This window comes from Aedes albopictus, chromosome 3 (genome assembly GCF_035046485.1).
Source record: "Aedes albopictus strain Foshan chromosome 3, AalbF5, whole genome shotgun sequence".
NCBI lineage: Eukaryota > Metazoa > Arthropoda > Insecta > Diptera > Culicidae > Aedes > Aedes albopictus.
Window position 1 is genome coordinate 369,743,100 of NC_085138.1, and position 19,916 is coordinate 369,763,015.

Here is a 19,916-nt window from a genome sequence, read left to right on the forward strand (position 1 = left end):
CTGAAAAATATTTTCAAAGCGAAAAAAAAGCTAAACTCATAATACAGCTCATGTAAACCTGTAATTTGATTATTTCTTAAAATATTTACAAAATCATCAGTTTTACAGTAAGTTTGAGCTTATTTTTGTTCAAGCAGTCAAATTCTAACGTTAGTAGTAGCTGCTTATTCAAGGAGCCACAAAGTTTTTAATTTTCTCCCTTTCCCGTCATTTGCCGCTCATTTGTACAGCCCTGTTACATAATTCGTAGCGACAAAACAGTTACAGCGATACTTGACCCTATCACTTCTGTGATATTTTCCTACTGTTTTTACACAACGTGAAGAGGATCCGATACTTACCATAAAATACAAAACAAAAACCAACAATTTGTTGGTAACCCAACGGTTTCAAGTCAGCAAAAAAACAAAGGGAACTAAATTTGGCCATATGGAGATTTTTAAGGCTGAAAATGTCAATAATATTGGGAGTTCCCTTTCATCTCCGAAAAGGGAAAAGACCATTAGGTCGAACGTCATGTAGCCGAATGAACAATATCCTGAATGGACATTACTGTCACAGGGAGCATTAAAAAAACTCGCAATATTTTCTTCAAAGTAGTTACTGGCGTAGTTCTGTGAAATGATGTAAGCGACATTGACAATTTTGGCACATATTAGGTTATTATGCATTAAACGTTTGGTCATTCTTTAAGTTTTCTTGCCTAGATACTATATTACAAAAATAGAATTAAGTCTAGCCAATCAGTCTGTGCGGCTTTCAGCCGAAGATGTTGTCAAATAAATAAAATAAATAAAATATTACGACTAGATCTTGCATTGAATTCAATAAACTAGCAAACTATTTCAAATCACGTTTTTATGTTATTTTTTTTATTTATTTTTTTGTAGTAACATATTTACAGCTATTGGCATGACTACCATAATTTTTTCCTATATAATTTTACCTTCTTTTGAACATACTGTTCTTTCTAGTAATGCTTTTTGATAATTTTTAGCATACTAACTAATAATATAATTGTGTATAATATTTTTCCTTCTTTTAAAAATAGGTCGTTCTTTCTAGTTATACTATCAGCGTCTCATAACGTCACTTTTTACCTGTTCAACGACCCTAAAACTTGCTTTTGTGGATAATTCAGGATAAGGATCAAATTGAAAATGGACGGAAACAACTATTCTCGCCATTTTCTACAAATTATAAGCAAATTTGTTAAGAAGATTCAAATATTTACATTCGTTGAACAAGTAGATTTGAGGTTAGGGAATCGCCGCTGAAAATGTCCAAAGAGATCTCCTACAAAGATCCACTTAAATATCAAAAGATGTGAAGATCAACGTTACGTTTTATTTTTTTAATAACCTCTAGTTCAATGTACTTATTAGACATTGCATTTTTGATACTTTATACATTTTTTTTCTATTCGTTTTGACCATTTCTTTTTATTCCATCCAAAAATTCATATTGATTATGAGTGACGTAATGCGAAAAATATGTATGACGTAAATCATCGCGCTGCAGGTACTTGAATAAATTTGAAATCCGCTTTTCGTACCTAACGAATCCTGGCCTTTCAATTTAATTACTAACTACAGCCTTCGAACCTTTGACCTTCCAACCTTCTTCCTCTCGACATTTGGCCTTGTTATTTTTTATTTTGACCTTTCGACCTTTTGACTCTTCGACCTTTTGTCCTAGTTATTTTTTGTTATTTCGACCTTTCGACCTTTTGACCGCTTGTCATTTCGATCTTTTGTCCTAGTTATTTTTTATTTCGACCTTGCGACCTTTTGACCCTTCGACCTTTTGTCCTTTCGACCATTCGACTTTCGACCTTATGACCTTCGACCTTTTGTCATAGATCCCTGATAAGTATATACTGATAAAAGTTTGAACTGCTTCTTAGTCAAAAACGTGGAGGTTTGGGAAGACCAGAAATGATTCTGGGTAAAGGTAAAGGCTCATACAGATAAAACATGACTCATAATCCAAAAATTAATCAAGCAAATAAAACAAAATTTGTCATGCGGAGGGTTTTGAAGGCAAAGGACTCCTCCTTAATCTTGACGCAACACCCCACCAACCTAATCAAACAGAATACAGAGAATGTCTGCATAATATGTGCAAAACGAACTAAATTTGGCATGTGGACATTTTTGAAAGCATGAAATGTCTATGATATTGTGAGTCCTTCCAGAGGATGGAGGAGGTTCTCCATTCAAATTGAGATTTGAAATTATGAAAAGAAATCCACGTACTCCGGTGAGACTCGAACTCACGAATTGGGAGTCGTGAGTTCGAGTCTCACCGGAGTACGTGGATTTCTTTTCATAATTTCAAATCTCAATTTGTTCATCGAGCACATGTTCTGTTGTGCACATGGATGTCAAAGCATTTTCAACAGTGTAACCTATAAGGGTCATTCCATATGAAGTGACCGAGAAAATGTGAAAACTTGCAACCGACCATCACGGATTTGAACCAAATTTGGTTGAAACATTTGTTTAGATGGAAAAAGAAAAAATCCAAATTTTGGTGCCGATCGGATCACCCCTCGGTCCGTGGCAGCACCCCCCGATATGAAAATTATCCTCTCTTTCTTTTATTTTAATCATTGAAACGATTGCCCCTACACATTTTCGACCTTCGGCTTTTTTAAAGGAAGTCGTTCAGGGAATCCAGAAAAAATATTATTTTTTTGATAAAAATAATATGTAAAAATAAATGTATCTATTGAGAGATCATCAATTCTAAACAAATTTCATATATTTTAACATTATCTGAACAGAAGTGCTGCCAAATATGTAATATTTATTGTAGAAATCTTAATTTTACTACAACATTAGTATAAAATCTAATTAACAAGCCAAAAGGTTTAGTACATTTGGCAACATCGACGTAAAATATATTCAAGAAAACATTTGATGAGTGTATTTATAAGCAACAGTGCTGAAAATGTCATTTCGATATAACTACATTCAATGACCCACAGCTAATTTCAGAAGCTAAACCTGAAAATAAGGAATATGATAAAATATGAGGTATGATATCCTTTGGAATTAGATAATATTGGATACTACGCATCGTCGCGCAACTGGTAGCTCAGACTTTAGTATTTTTATTTTATATTCGAAGGTCCAGCTCCTTATAAAAATCCCTGTAAAAATATCTTTTGATTGATTTTTAAGGCAGTGTTGCCAAGTATGCTAGTATTTAGCGGAAACGCAAACAACAGGTGCGGGGATGCTTAGTATTGCGTTTACTCTTACTGGATTGCAGAATAATAGATCATGTCCTTTATTGTCCCGGGCAGAGAAGTGAAGAACAGTGTTGAGTATTGTGTTGTCTATTGATGTGATTGCATATGCACGGTTACAGAAGTTACACAGATTTGTGTACTACTAGATCAGCCTCACCGCTGTGTCAAATGTACACAGATACTTTTCCGGCTCCAGCGCTGGCATGAAAACAAAATTAACAATTATTTTTGCATTGATCGATTCCTGATAATGCATGTCATCGTTCAGAGAAAATTAGTTATGAACTTTGCTCCCATACCCGCGCTAGAGCCAGAAAAGTGACTGTGTACATTTGATACAGCGGTGGAGGCTGATCTAGTAGTACACAAATCTGTGTACATTGTACACAAGCCTGTGTACATTGTACACAAGCCTGTGTTGTTTCGTTTTAGGGTGTGGTATGAGTTTTTGTTTGTTCTTCGTGGCGAAGAATGAACAAAAAATTCTGAGTGAACTGGATTAGTGGCGTTTGCTCCCTAGAGCGTACTTTTCTCAGGTTTTTTTTGCATGGAAAAGAGATCGGTTGTACGCGAAGGTTAATTCCGATAAATCAAATCGATTGTTCGATCAATTATAGGTGACTTCCAGATCGACAATGTATTGTATCATATTAAGGATAGATATATTCGCCTCACTCCATTCATATTCACTCCTTTTTGCTGAATCGAATCGAGAAAGATGCAGCAAACGGATTGTCGTGATCAAGCATGAACCCCATCACCAGTGGAAAGCCATGCGCAAGTTGCTTGACATGGATATTCGTTGCCGTTCGTCGCAGTTTTGATCGCAAGCGAATGAATGAATGGCGAATGATGAAGAATTCTGGTGAGCGATCGAAGTGGCTGCTGTCGTCGCTGATAAGCAAACACACAAACCAAAGCGACAATCGTTCGCTGCGATTAGTCATGGAGTAGCAATTATGAATTGTGTTGCCATCTATGCTCATACTCATGCAGTGTTGCCAAATGTGCTCGTTATGTATAAAAAAACAGAAATCATTTGTTTTTATTTGGTGTTATCTATTTACGGAAGCTTTTGTGTAAATTAGATGTTTACAATAAAAATGACATGTGTGGCAACTATCAATTATCGGGTCATTTTGTCAGATAGGATCATAAACAAGAAAACACAGACAAACAGACGTAACATTGGAAAAAATTCCAACGACCACGGTTTAACGATCCTTTTAAACCTTTATAGTTGTAGCTTTCATAACTAGAGGTGCGCACATCTTTTCTCTAAGCGTTAGACGTTTCACCTAGTGTGAACTAGGCGATGGATTTTCGCAAAAAATTTTCTAGGTGTTACGTCTGTTTGTCTGTGAAGAAAAGGTCAACAACAGGGTCGTTAGAGAAGATGTGAACTGTTTTTATCTTGCTCACACATCTTGCAAAACACATGGTGCGATTTTTCAGAATAACCTGTACATTGTCAAACACTTGAAGGTTAGGTTTCATGGTATAATAAAAAAGGTAAACCGGCAACACTGTCACAATTTTTACTCGATATTGTTCAAATAAGCACAAAACTTGATTATATGGCATCGAACAATGTTTTTTTACGAAATTTATAAACTGCACCTGATTTTATATGATACTTTATATGAAAAAAATGAATATTTTTCATTAAAAACCCTATATCTCAGGAACGACGCAAATTACCTTGGGGAGTTAAGCTTTTTCGATAGAAAAACGTCTGATAAACACGATGGAATCAAAATTTTTAAAATCAAGATATACGTATTTTGAGAAAAATCGATTTTTAGTTTTAAAATTGAAAAATATGATATCTGGCAACACTGTATCAAAAAAATAATATTTTTTCTGGATTCCCTGAAAGATTTCCTTTAAAAAAGCCGAAGGTCGAAAATGTGTAGGGGCAATCGTTTCAATGATAAAAATAAAAGAAAGAGAGGATAATTTTCATATCGGCCAAAACGAGGGGTGCTGCCACGAGCCGAGGGGTGATCCGATCGGCACCAAAATTTGGATTTTTTCTTTTCCCATCTAAACAAATGTTTCAGCCAAATTTGGTTCAAATCCGTGATGGTCGATTGCAAGCGGTCGGTCACTTGGCGTGGAATGACCCATATAAGTGTTCACATTAAAAAAATGGTTAAAAAGTCTAATTATGTATCGCTTTTTAGCGAATTCTATCGCTTGTTACTACAGTCTAGAAACATTTTCCGTTGTCTCCCGGTGGAAAAAGATTTGAGCAGGAAATTTAAGAATAGTTTCAAAAAGTCCACTATTGGGTAAATACTATGTGGGTGAATTTCTTCGCCAAATTATCGGCAAACGTTCTTAAGAAGTTTTTAATGGTAAAGGTGAACACACTTTTGAAGTCGGTTATTATAAATGTTCTTAAGAAATTTATCAGAAAAACTTACATAATTAATGAGTACCCTTCTTAAGATAATAATTCAATGCCCCTATGTTCAACCAATTAAAAAAAACAGACGATTGATAACCTAAATAATTTACTTTCGGGGATTTTTTTATTATCGTACAAATTGGTGCGAAGGTACTCAGAATTTGATGAAATTTTTGTCACAGGTATATATGAACAAAAACTAAATTGAAAAAAATCAAGGTTGCCTAATTTTCCGAAAAACTCCAGTGGAAAACAAACATTTTTCACAGACACCACCTACTTTGAAAAATCATAACTCAAGAACAAAGCATTGTAAACACATTTTTTGTGAAATCATAAGCAAATTTTCTCAGCAATCCGAAAAAATACCTATACAAAATCAAAATTGTTTTCCACAATTTTTTTCACAGTTGAGGAAAATCGGTTGGAAAAGTCGGAAAAACTGTATGGAAAATCTGGAAAAAATCTCAAAAAAAATTTTAAGCTGTATTCTGTGAAATTTTCAAGAGGTGTTTTTCTGTTCCAGAGTAATGACCAATTTTGTGAAAAATGTCCAGATTTTAGTTGATTTTCGACCGTCTTGTTTATTAATTTGTACAAAATTGATCATTTCTCAGGAACGAAAAAAAAATTAATAAGGGAACCTTCCTACCAACTTTTACGATAATAAAAAAAATCCGCTTTCCCGAAATATTCGTAAGTAATCTTCTTTTAATTATAGACGGCCCTTTAGAGTCAATTAATGGAGAATAGGAGTGTCTTTTTATTTGACACTCATTCCAAGCAATGCTACGTAGGTACTTCCTTAAGTAAAATGATAGCTTTTGATATAGAACTCTTCGATCGTAAAAATAAAATATTTCTTACAAGGAAACGGCTTATTTGAAGAATTAACTTTCTGACTCATGGGGAATTCGGGGGAACGTCATTTAAGGTCGCAAGTTACCACAACAGATGCCCTGTAAAACTCACCCTTCAAAGCGAATATTTGTACAAATATCGTTTTACTAACTCTTAGTATCTATTTAATCTACTGGTAAACATAACTACCTGTCATCAGAAAAAAAAAAAGCTTGATCATTCTTCCGCCTTATCATGCGAGCCCATTGTACGACAGAACAAGCACAGCTGATTGCCTCTCATCTGAATTCGCGCATACAGCACCCCTCGCAAAACTGATCATAATGGTCTCTATATAGTCATCAAAATCGATCAGACCCCAGGGTTACCCGAAAGCAAAAATTTTATAGCAAATATTGAATCCAAAAAGAATAGTAGTTGTGACCTTTGAAGAAGAGGCTCTTTATTGTCACTACCGTCATCGTCGTCATTCTCAACGGTTCAGTGCGATCAACCGGCACCGGTGTGGGTAGACAGACGTCCAAGGTCAAACACTTCTTGAGCCAACATCCCCCCGCCTAATCGATCGCGTGATCGCGAGCGCCAAGTTTTGAAGATGCGACAAAAAATATTGAACTTGGTGATCTTCCTAGTGCTGTTGGGTGCCGTTAGTGCCAGTGGTAAGTACATAGCAACGAACCGGTAAATTATGCTTTATGAATTTAACTCTGTACGACCTTTTTCGTTGACGCAGAATTGCTCGATTTGAGCTGCGACGATGACAAAGAGTGCGAAACGTTCAATAGCAGTGCCGTCAAAAGCACGTGCTCCAACGGTACCTGCCACTGCGAACTGATAGACGGCGGTAATCAGACCGATTGCAAACCGGTGGTCGTCAAAGTGTCCAATCAAATCGGAGGGCAGTGCCCCTGCCATGCGGAAAATTCCTACTGTAATGAGGAAACCAAGCTGTGCATATGTAAGGAAGGGTTCATTCCTAGCCGAGAGGGGAAACGGTGCATGAGCAGTAAGTTGGATCTCTGGGTTTAACCTTTTGAGGTTAGGTGTGTAATTAATCATTTTTTGCGTGCACAGAATCCGTTGAACTGGGAAAAACCTGCGAGATCGACGAACAGTGTATTATTAACGATCACTTCTCGCATTGCGATGACGCACATCTCAATTGTACCTGTTCCAACCACTTTGTCATCTTCCAGAAGGAGTGTCGGTCCATTATCGGTAGGATCACAAGCAAGCTTTATAAATTAACAATATATAGAAATTGATTACAATTCCGCATTCACAGCATCACCAGGAGACAAGCCTTGCCAGCAGGATAAGGACTGTTCCAACCATACGGCCAACTCGCTTTGCCACGAGCACCAATGCATCTGCCAGGGAGGATTCGTGGCGAATGCTGAGAATAGCACCTGCTTGCCGGTAGCTCACTACGAACAGCAGTGTAGCGACTCGAACCAATGCATCGCCCAACTTGGCATCGGATCGCTCTGTAGCGAGGGAAAGTGCGTTTGCAACGAGCAGTACTATCCGTTCCCGACGGAAGCCCACAATAGCACCAATCCGGAGCACAAGATTCACGTGCTGTGCAAGAGGAAAGTCAGTGAGTATCGTTGGGGGGTGATGTTGTAGAATACGGAAGGGTTTCAATGGGACATACTACTTTTCAGCTCACGGTGCCAGCTGTAATAATAACAAGGAGTGCTACCAGTTCCACCGTGGCCCTCATGAACAGACGATGGAATGCTTTATGAATGAGTGCGTTTGCACGCATGGCTTCTACGAGAAGGGAGGCATCTGCATTAGCCATAGTAAGTATTGGAATTTCTACCTGTTTGACTAGCTTTCTAAATCGGATATTCTGAATTTAACAGTGGTGTCATGAAGGTTACTCCAAATTACTCACTGAGTAACCAGCTCTTAAGACTACAAAAAAAAAACCAGTATGAGCGCCATTGCAACTGGCTCTTTAAAAAATCTCTCAAAGATTGATTTGCTTCAGAGATTTCTTTAATTTCTGACAGGCATTTATTCTGTGAATTTGATAGCTATTTTATTCGGAATTACACAAAAGATTATTTTAGAATTATAACAGGGATTGCTCCAGAAATTACTGAACGAATTTCTCCAATAATCCTTTAGTGATTCTTTCACAAATTCTTCGAGAAATTCCCCCAGAAATTTCTTGAAGGATTTAAAACCATCCATGAATATCAGCAGGAGGATTTCCTGCGATTCTTTCAGAAAATCTTCCACTGTTTTTTTTTTCAAGAAATTAACTGCCTCCTGTCGCATAACAGTCTCATATGAATAGGAAACCAAGCAAAGATGGGACAGTTATGCAAGCAGGGGCAGTTAAGCCAAAAATGATTTGGGAGATTTCTCTAAGAATAACTTCAGAGATTTTTTCAGGAAAGCCTTTAGAAAACTAATGATTTCCTTTAAAATTTTATTTAAAGATTTCTACAGATATTCTAGAAATTAATTTAAGAACTATTTTATAAAACCTTCCTTGGATTCCTTCTGAAATTGCTCCATAGATTCATTTAGAAAATACTACAGAAATTCCTTTCTGACAGTCTTCCATGGATTCTTTTGGAAGTTCTTTTATAACATCTTTAATAGATTATTTCAGAAATTCCTCTTTTTATTATTTTTCCCAAACATTTGGAATAGGGAGTCTTTTCAAAAGAGGCACAAAACAAGTTTTTTTTTTAAAAGGATCAATGAGTTTCTTGAGAAATGCCTCCACAGATTCTTTCAGAAATCCGTACCAGAAATCTTCCAGGAAATTATTCACGGATTCCTTCAGCCTAGGGGCACGACCCTGTGCAATCCAGAGCTATTCTAAGATACGCCTAATTACATTTTTGACCGAAACCCATTTAAAAAGGTAAGGAACGTAGGAGAGAAGCGTGAAAATAGGCAAAACTGCTAGGTTTTTTCTAGGTATCAAACAACACTTAAGAAAATCCGGAGTGATCCAGAGCTATCCAGAGGAATGCTGATGAACACTTGGATGAAATAATTACTCTCGCTATACCTGTCTTACCCCTAGCTTTCAGCAATTCTGTCAGAAAATCAGAATTCCTCCAGAAATTTTTCACAAGGTTTTCTTCAGAAAATCTTCGACAAATTCTATCAGAAATTCTTCCAAAGTTTCATTCAGTAATTCTCCAACAGATTTTTTCCAAAATTTCCCTTGGGATTTTTTCCACAAATTTTCTTCATTTTTTCCTTCAAAAATGACACCAGGAATTCAGTCTTAAATTGTAGCAAGATTTTTTCACAGAAATTCCTCGAAAGATATTTTTAGGGTACATTTTCATGGGTTCCTTCTGGAACTCCACCAGAGATTACTTTTAAAAAAATGTTCCAGGGATGCATTTGAACAATCTTTCGGAATTGTTTCCATGGATTACTTCAGAATTTTTCTACAAGAATTCATTCATAAATTCTTTCAAAGGTTCTTTCAGAAATTTTTTGATTGATATGTTGAGAAATTGATCCAGAGATTCTTTCAAAAAATCATATATGTACCTTTTTAAGAAGTCCACTAGGGATTTTTTTTAAGAATTGCTCTAGGGATATAATTGAAAATTCCCGCAGAAAGTGTCCGGGATTTTCATCAGGAAAAACTCTGCAAGAATTGGGCTTAGTGGCCGTGCGGTTAGCGTATCGTAAGCCACGGAGTGTGGGTTCGATTCCCGCTCCAGTCGGAGGAAACTTTTCGTCAGACGAAAAATTCATCACTGGGCCACTGGGTGTTCTGTTGCCCGTTGTGTTCAGTCTGTGCAGCCTCTGGCTGAAGACGGTGTGAATTGACTTTTTTTTTAGGAATTCCTCTAGAGATTTTTGCATTATTAGTTCCGAGATACATGCAGGAATTTCTCCATAAATTCTTGCATGAGTTCATACAGGTTCATGTCAGGTCTCGGGACTTAAATGTATCATTACTCTACAGAGAAAGATGCACACTTGTCGTACCAACAAGAACCGATACTTTTCGTGACCAAACGAAGAAGCGTCATGGTCCTTTGTTGTTGTTTTTTTATCTATTTGCAGGAAGGAAGTTGATACGCAATTAGTCATTCTATTTTTTTTTTAAATTATAAACCAAGCTTTCAATATTGAAGATACAAGAATCACAAGAAGAACTACAGGGGATAGACAAAATGATCGGGACAGGCAAAAATTATACTTTTCAAAAAATGTTCAAATAGCTGTAACTTTTCGAAAAGTGCATCAAATATTCCCAAATTTTTAGTGTGAGTTCATCAACTAGTTGTGTATCAGTGGTTCACATTTGGAAAAGATCGGGCCATTCTTCACGAAGTTATAAAGATTCTTGAAAAAGGTAAAATTATTCGATAGCCAACTTTGAACTGTTATATCTCCGGATTCAATGAACCGATTGAAATAAAATTTTGACCATTCATGACTTATATAATGAACTCTGGAAAACATTTGACTTAACTTGAAATTTTTAACAAGAGACAAAATTATAACGATCTTATTTTTTCATGATTTTTCAGTAAATTGGTCTATTTTTAATATGCATTCTATTACTTTTTAAATTTTTTGGTGGCAATGTTGTTACTTTACTTCAAAACACATTTATATATAAGTCAATTAGAGGGAAATTAAATGAACTATAATTTGCATCTTGAATTTCGAAACGATGTTGATGTTTTGGATTACTTGGTGTTTTATTAAAAAAAAAATCTAATCGTTATAATTTTCTTCCGTGTTAAGAATATTAAGTTAAGTCAATGGTTTTTCATTGCTCATTATATAAGTCATAAAGGATCAAAATTTCATTGCATTCGGTTCATTGAATCCGGAGATATAACAGCTCAAAGTTGGCTATCGGATAATTTAACCTTTTTCAAGGATCTTTATAACTTCGTGAAGAATGGTCCGATCTTTTCTAAACTTGGACCACTGATACACAACTAGTTGATGAACTTACAGTAAAAATTTGAGAATATTTGATGCACTTTTCGAAAAGTTACAGGTAGTTGAACACTTTTTGAAAAGTGAAAATTTTGCCTGTCCCGATCATTTTGTCTATCCCCTGTAGCTTAAACGGTTCACTGAATATCAAGCATCATATCGTCAAACTTGTTCATATTGTGTGAAAATGCGCAAAGGTAAATATCGTTGACCATTTAATTAACAACACATTCTTTCACAGCTTAATACGCAAAATCAATCTCACACATTTCCTCATCCTTAAGGCCACGCAAAATTTAAAAGCCGCATGGCAAAAGAGGTTGCAATGACTACTCCCAAATTCCACGGTGTATTATGGACGATGTGAGTTCTTGGACTTGCATTGGAGACTTGGCCCCATGACCCCCTTGTGCATCAATAAAATAAAATAAATAAATTTTCCTTCATGTATTTGCCCAAAAATTTCTCCGATATTTCTTCCAAGAATAACTCTGACAATAAGGACTGTATCGGAAATTAACTATATATGTTCAAAACATCCTAAAAAATAATTTATTCAAGTTATAAATAATTTTATTTTTGGAGGTGCTATATAAATCCTCAGAAAAAGGAATGGCACTTTTGCTTTTGTAAAAATAATTATTTTACATGGTCATCAATCTCAAAGTTTAAACGCATGATCTTGGAATTTTGGACACCTCTTAAAAATTTGAAATTGCGGAAAAAATGAAATTTTTTTTGATTTTTTAAAATATATTAGCACAAATATATTCTTTCCCAGATTGCTGATAATATAGGTAAAAAAAAATTTTCAAGAAAAAATTCGATTCCATTTTAGCGCAATTCTTAAAAATGAAAAAAGGTCATTTTTCAGGGACCCTTTTTTTTGATGCTCATTCAAAGCACGATTACGCAAATAAAAAATACATCAAATTGATGATTCAATTTTTTTTTAATTGGAAATGTTTTTAAACTTAACGACGAGGTAGCTTTAGTAGAGAACGGAATTGTATAACCTTTGAAGATATTTAAAACAGACTGTCAAAGTTCGACAAAAAATTACTGTTTTTAGGATAGGTCATTTTTTAAATGTTGAGGGTTTTTCGACCATAAATATTTTTTTTTAAGTTGGTGTTCGGTGATATGTTATGTGTACATAACTGCTAACAATAATTAATATTTTTTGGATTTTTCGCCGTACAAGTTTTATTCGCTACAGGTTATTGAAACGCTGAAAAATCTTTAAAAAACAACAATTTGTCCAAAACTTTAATCTGTGAGATGTATTCATTCTACAATATTATCAATAATGCTAAACATTTTACAATTTTTTTCAGGCTGTTCTAAACTTGACTGTATTGTGAAGATTTGATAGAAGAACTGAAACGATAAGACCAAACATGCTTCGAGATAGAGCATCCTGAATGTTTATAGTTAATTTCCGATACACTCCTTATCTCCACAGATTCTTTAAGGAATTTATTCATGAATATTTCTTAGGAATTTTAGCAGGAATTCCTTTACAAATATCTTAAGAATCTCTTGAGAGTTTCAAGATGAGTTTCTAAACAAATGCTTCAAAGTATCACTGGACACACGAAGAAATGCCTGGAGAAACCTCTGGAGAAATTTCAACAATAGTTTGTGAAAAAGTTCCGGGAAACATTCTGAATAGAATAGAAAGGAAGACCCAAGAGGAATTTCTAAAATAATCTACTACCTCTCCTGGAATTTCATCTTTTGAAAAATGTTAGGAGGAATTCATGGTGAAATCTATGATAAATCTACTATAATAATTTATTGATGAATGTCTAGAAGCATTCCTGGAAAAAATCCACAGAAAAACTCCAGGAAAAAGTCCTTCAGAAATATTCTAAGAAATTCATCAACGAACTTCTATAGCAATCCTTCAAGGAACTTATTTCTAAAGAAACCCGTAGACTAGTTTCAAATTCCTGAAGGACAACCCAACAGCATCTCTGGAGAAATCCTTGGGGAAATTTTCAAGGTAATAGATGAACAGAAATGCATTCTGAAGGAATCATTGGAGGAATTACTGGTGGAATCATTCATCTAGGATTTCCTGCGAGAATCTTCTTTCTGTAAATTGCGGAAAATTTTAGATAAATCCTGAGAAAAACCCATAACCCTTCAGGACGCGCGCCGTTGTAAAAAGTACAACACTACCAAAAAACCTCGCTCGTCGTATCCAGCGCGAGCGCGGTGCAGTTTCAGCTGCTTGATGGCGTGCGTCCTGAAAGGTTAAGGAATTTCTAACGGTGTCTCTGGAGGTAATATTGAAGAAAATTCCAAAGAAGTACATGGAAAAGAATATATTTCAAAAAGGCGTAATTGCACAGTTTTGCAGGGCATTATCACTCTCACGAAATCCTTTGGTAAGAGAAACATTTAGTCTGCTCAGGGGTAGTTGGGAAAGCTTTAAATAGAGCTGACGTTACTAAAGGAAATTACGCGTTTTTAAACGTTGGTGCCTACTTTCAATTTGTGTACTTAGTGCTAACGTAAGAACAAACACGACAATCACGAAACGCGACGTGAGATAAGACACGACACTTATGATTCTTACAATCGTCAAAATAATTTAAAAAAATACCTTAATGCCGACCGGTTTCGGGCTCGATGCAGCCCATCTACGGTACATAATGAACATTATGCAAATATTTTTCATTATGCAACACATTTCAGTTGCATAATGAACCAGTATGGAAAAGTTGGTCACTATGATACCGAAATGAGTTATTTAAAATAGAAATTATGAAACTGAATTGCATAAAACAACTTATAGCACTATACAATACTCGGAAATCAACCAAGTTGATTAGTATTTCAGATTCTTCAACTTACGTAAAAAATACAAAAAATAGACATTTTGAAAAGTTTTCAGAAAATATATGATTAACGTTAAAAAATTCATTCAATTCGGTTCACTGGTTTCCGAGATATGACAGCTCAATAATGAGTTGTTTAAAAAATAGTGCTTTACCCGAACGGTTCTAACTTTGCGAAAGATTAATCAATCGAGCCCAAATTTGTACCAGTGATGCACATATAACAGGTTGATAAACAGTCAAAATTTGAGATTTTTTGATGCACTCTATGAAAAGTTATACCATGTTGAATTTTTTTGTGAGATAAAAAAAGTTGCCTATCCCAAACATTTTGGCCATCCCCTGCACATCCCATGGAGCGCTCTTGAAACCCCATGAAACGGCTGGAAAGCTTCTGAACCCCCCTTAAACGCTGGAACGCCCTAGGGACCTCCTAAAATTCCCTGGAACGCCTCAGAAACCCAATGAAATATCTTGGTACGCTCATGGAAACCCCTGAAACCTGCTAGACTAGAACATCTTGAAACGTCCCGGAGCTCCAAGGAACACGCCTGAAACACCCCTGGAACGCCCATGGGACCCTCTGAAGCCACCTAGAACCTCCGAACTTTCCTGGAACATCCCTGAAACCTCTTTAAAACTCATGGAACGCTCCTGAAACCCCCTGGAACCCACAGTAACACCCTGGAACGTTTCTAAAAACTCTTGGAACCTCCCTGCAACACCCCCTGAAACCTCCTGCACTCTCTGCAACACCCATGAAACCCCTTAAAATTACCTGAAACCCTCCTGAAAACGCCTGAAAGCCACTGAAACACCCCTGAAACTCCCTGGCATTCCATGGAACGCCTCCGAAATTATCTGAAACCCCTTGGTACTTCCTGGACGACCAAGGAACCCCCTGAAACTCTCTGACACACCCCTGAAACTCCCTGGAACGCCCCTAAAACCGCTTGAAAACCGTCGAAACGCTTCTTAAAATCCCTGCTGGAACACTCTGGAACGTCCCTGAAACCCCATGGAACGCCGTTTAATTCCCTGGAACGCCCCTGAAACCTCTGAATCTCTTTTGAACACGCCAGAAACTCCCTCCAACGCCCCGGAAACCCCTTGACAACTCCTAGAACGCTCCTGAAAAGCGGCTAGAATATCACTGAACCCTATGGAACGCGATTAAGTCCACTGAAAGCCCCTGAAACTCTCAGGATATTCCTAGAATGCTCCTGAAACCCCTTGAAGTCCCATAGGACATTTCGGGAACGCCTTTAAAACCTTGTGAAACCTCATGGAACGTCCACGAAACATCATGGAACGCCCCTGAAACGCTTTGAACACTTATGAAATCCTCTGGAACACCCCTACAACACCTCTGCAGTGCCTTTAAAACCATCTGAAAGCCCGTGGAACGCCCATAAAACCCTATGGAACACCCATGAAACTCCCATGCAGGGATAGAACATGTCGAGGAATTTCATGAAATAATAGTTATGAGTTTTTTTATTTACATCGCTTTTGGTGTAACTTTTTGTTCGTACGCATCACCAGTCCATAACGCTGATTAGTTAAGGATAATAAATGATGTCACCGATTAACATTTCCAACTAAAGTGCAGTGGAATTAGCAGATAACGAAATGACCTTATTATGACATTTCCCATCCCTGCTCCTGGCATGCGCCTGAAACCCCTTGGAATATCTCTGATGGTGTGCCCCTGGGACCTATAGAAACCTCCTGCAATACCCCTGGAACGCCCCTGAAACCGCATTACCCTTTAAACCTCTAAATCCCCGTGGGCCCTGCTCGAACGCTCCAGGAATCCCCCTGAAATGTCAGTCAGAAATGCCTAAAGCCTTCTGGAACACCTTTGAATTACTTAAGATTTATTTGTAGTACGATATTCGGAAACTGCTCAACATTTGGGTTGTGTTCAACAATAGGTGAATCACCCCACCATCATTTTCTTTTTCCTTTATAGTTTTTCTCTGAGATAGAAATTTTAGCATTTATCCTACAGAAACGGGCAAAATACTCTTTGGAATAACTAATGAAAGAGCAGCAATTATTGAATAAACATACAATATTGTTCTTTTTGTAGTTTAGTCAGACGAGTTTTCTGTATTTTCAATTTCCTCTTAAATGTTCGTCAAAATTTTCAAAAATTTGACCAGTTTTTCCGTGAAAATATTCACGACAACGAGGTCAGAGATTCTCAGAGTTCTAGAAAATTTATTTTCGATTTCCATCAACATTTTTTTCATGACAAACCAACGAAACATCTGAAAATTTGTACCGCAAAAAGTGCTTATAGAACACTAAGCTGAGAGAAAGCTTAGCACAAGTTAGGACGTTACGCCAAGAAGGGAAAACTATGAGCAGGAGACAATACACCAAACACTCTTGAAGAAAACCCAGTCTTAAATGATTCTAAAAGGAACTCCTATAGAAATTTCAAAAAGAACGCCTGTATGAATTTCAGATGAAACTAGTGGAAAATTTCTGGACGAATTTCAGAAGAAGCTTCTGATGGAATCTCAAAAAAGCTTTGGCTTATGATTCCTTAAGAAGATCTTCTAAAGAACCTCACAAGAAACTTCTGGGAAAATCTCAGCGCGATTTCTGGAAGAATTTTAGGGGAATCAGGAATGCTGGAAAAGATACCGGATAAACTCTTGAAGAGGGAACATTGAATGATTCTCAGCTGGAACTCCTGAAGTAAACAAAGTATTCCTAAAGGAATCCCAGAAACATCAAAAGGAGTTTAGAAAGGGACATCTGATTTTAATTCCAGAGAAACTCCACAAGGAAAAGAGGAATCCAGGGGTAAGGAACTTTTTCACGTTTCCAAACAAAAACTATTCATCGAATTTCAAGAGTTAACCAAGCGGAATCGTTCGAGTTAGCGTAGAGGAATCTTAGCAACATTATTGGAGAAATCCCAAAAGAAGCCCCTAGAGAAAACCCAAACATAGTTCTGGAATTTCAATAGATTACATGAAGGAGTATCCCATAGGGTTTCCTAGAGGTATCCGAAAAGATACCCCTAAAGAAAACCGTATAGGAATTCTTGGAGGATTTTTTCAAGAAAGTCATAAAGAAAGTTTTGGTGGAACTTCTAATATACGGGGATGAACCAGTTTTGGGCTGAATTTCCCCATAATAAAGAGTTAATAATAATAACTTCCTCACAGAAATCACAAAGTAACTGCTGGAACATCAATAGAGAATTTTATACTGGATTTTTCGGAAGATCTTCTGTAGCGTTTTCAAAAGGGATCTTCTGCTTAAACCCTAGAACAAACTCCTCAAGAAGATCAATGGATTTTCTAACAGAAATCTGAGAAATTACTTGGACGTATACTGCCCTTACCCGCATATCAGTCCCATTTGACCTTTCATCAATTTTCAATTAACGTAATGAATCGTCATCATCTTCAACTTACTTTTAAAACCCATAACAAAAATTGAGAATTATTGATGAGCGAAAAAAATACCAAATCATGAGCGTCCCGTAGAAGAAAATCTTTGAGAAACATATCAAAGAAAGCGAAAATCCTACGAGATTACCTTTAGGAATCTCAGAAACATGCTTGGAGGTAAAAAAAAACTCTCGAGGAACGTCGAGGAAAATCTTTGGCTTGAAATTCTGGATCGATAAAAGAGCACTAGCTATTTTGAGACTTCAGTCAATATTGACTATTGGCTTGAGTTTGACTATCATTACCTTATAACTCCGTTAGGTTTGGGAAAATTCTGGAAATCATCCCTAAATTGTTAAATAGTATAATTTGTTCCGGTTTACCAAGAACTTTCAATCCAAAGCTTGTAAATGTCAAGGATTAAATTTAAAAAAAAAAACATATGTACTTATATTAAATAGTAAAATGTATGTGAGCATGAGCATGAGCATGAGCATAGATGACCGCACAATTCGTAGTTGCTACTCCGTGATTGACCAGAGCAATCGAAATTGCACAAGGAACCAATGAATAGGGCTTGGGACTAGCTTACTATTCTCAATGTACACAGGTCGAGAGCTCTCAACTTTAATAAGGTCAATAACGGCGCCGGCCACGTCCTTACGGTCATCGAGGATGGAAGGGAATGTTAGTAAGACAAACGTTGTTAAAAAGACCGCGAATCGCTGCATCTCCACGTTTGTCTCAGGAAGGAATTTTTTGTTAGTAGGGTAAGGTACATTGTCAGTCCGGGAGTCACCTATGGTTGGTGATATGATTTGACAATGGATCAATATACACAAACCGCCGTTAACAACCGACCACTTTTCGACGCAAGAACTAGCCAAAAAGAAAATTCTATCGCGCGTCTCCACTCCACTAGGGAGCAGAAACCTTTAGTCTATTCCACACAGAAATACACTGAACGCGACTCACTTGTCGGCACCCGGATTTTTTCTCGACCGGCGAACCCGAACTAACATTTTTCACTCTTTTGTGTAAATGCAAAAAATGAAAGAAAATATTTATTATCAACTAAAAGTGTATTGGAAACTAGCGCCGAAGGGAAGCGAAAAATTCGGAACCGACTCAACCACGGCGCGCGCACACTCGTCCCGTCGTCGGAGCCCCGCAGAGAGAAGAGAAAAAAAAACAAATCGCAAAAATCTAGCAAAGCGAGCGCGCGAAGCTTTGCTGCTGCCGAACTACCGCACACTGACACTACTGACTGCTTGGCGTCCCGTCGTCGGTGCCCCGCAGAGAAGAAAAACAAATCGCAAAAATCTAGCAAAGCGAGCGCGCGAAGCTTTGCTGCTGCCGAACTACCGCACACTACTGACTGCTTGGCGTCCCGTCGTCGGTGCCCCGCAGAGAAGAAAAACAAATCGCAAAAATCTAGCAAAGCGAGCGCGCGAAACTTTGCTGCTGCCGAACTACCGCACACTGACACTACTGACTGCTTGGCGTCCCGTCGTCGGTGCCCCGCAGAGAAGAAAAACAAATCGCAAAAATCTAGCAAAGCGAGCGCGCGAAGCTTTGCTGCTGCCGAACTACCGCACACTACTGACTGCTTGGCGTCCCGTCGTCGGTGCCCCGCAGAGAAGAAAAACAAATCGCAAAAATCTAGCAAAGCGAGCGCGCGAAGCTTTGCTGCTGCCGAACTACCGCACACTACTGACTGCTTGGCGTCCCGTCGTCGGTGCCCCGCAGAGAAGAAAAACAAATCGCAAAAATCTAGCAAAGCGAGCGCGCGAAACTTTGCTGCTGCCGAACTACCGCACACTGACACTCTATTAAATAGTAAAATGTATGTAAACAAAAAAGGTGAAAAATAGAATTAGTTATAATCCTAAAGTATATACCAAAACATTCAAAAACCAATAATCATGTCACCAGAAGAAGATTAGGTATTACTAAAATGTTCTTTCTATTACAGGTGGCTCCTCAACAATCCAAGTATCATCCATAGTAACGACATTCCTGTTAGTAGCAGCGTTCTTATCTAAACAATTGTTTACCTGTTGAATAATTCTATCTTTGTGTACATACAGTAAAGGTATTTGTTGAATTGTTGATTTATTTTCGATAATAAAAATATGTTCTAACGTCAACAAGTGTTATGCTTA

General features: G+C 37.2%; 1 protein-coding gene across 1 annotated transcript; it reads left to right on the forward strand.

Annotated features, from left to right (window-relative positions):
• Positions 1 to 6,942: 6,942 nt before the first annotated feature.
• LOC109397161 (tenascin) lies at positions 6,943 to 19,904 on the forward strand. Its single transcript, XM_019669498.3, has 6 exons — positions 6,943 to 7,192; positions 7,267 to 7,539; positions 7,608 to 7,751; positions 7,819 to 8,133; positions 8,201 to 8,341; positions 19,727 to 19,904. The coding sequence occupies exons 1-6, from the start codon at positions 7,129 to 7,131 to the stop codon at positions 19,813 to 19,815; spliced, it is 1,026 nt and encodes a 341-aa protein (XP_019525043.3). The 5' UTR covers positions 6,943 to 7,128; the 3' UTR covers positions 19,816 to 19,904.
• Positions 19,905 to 19,916: the final 12 nt, after the last annotated feature.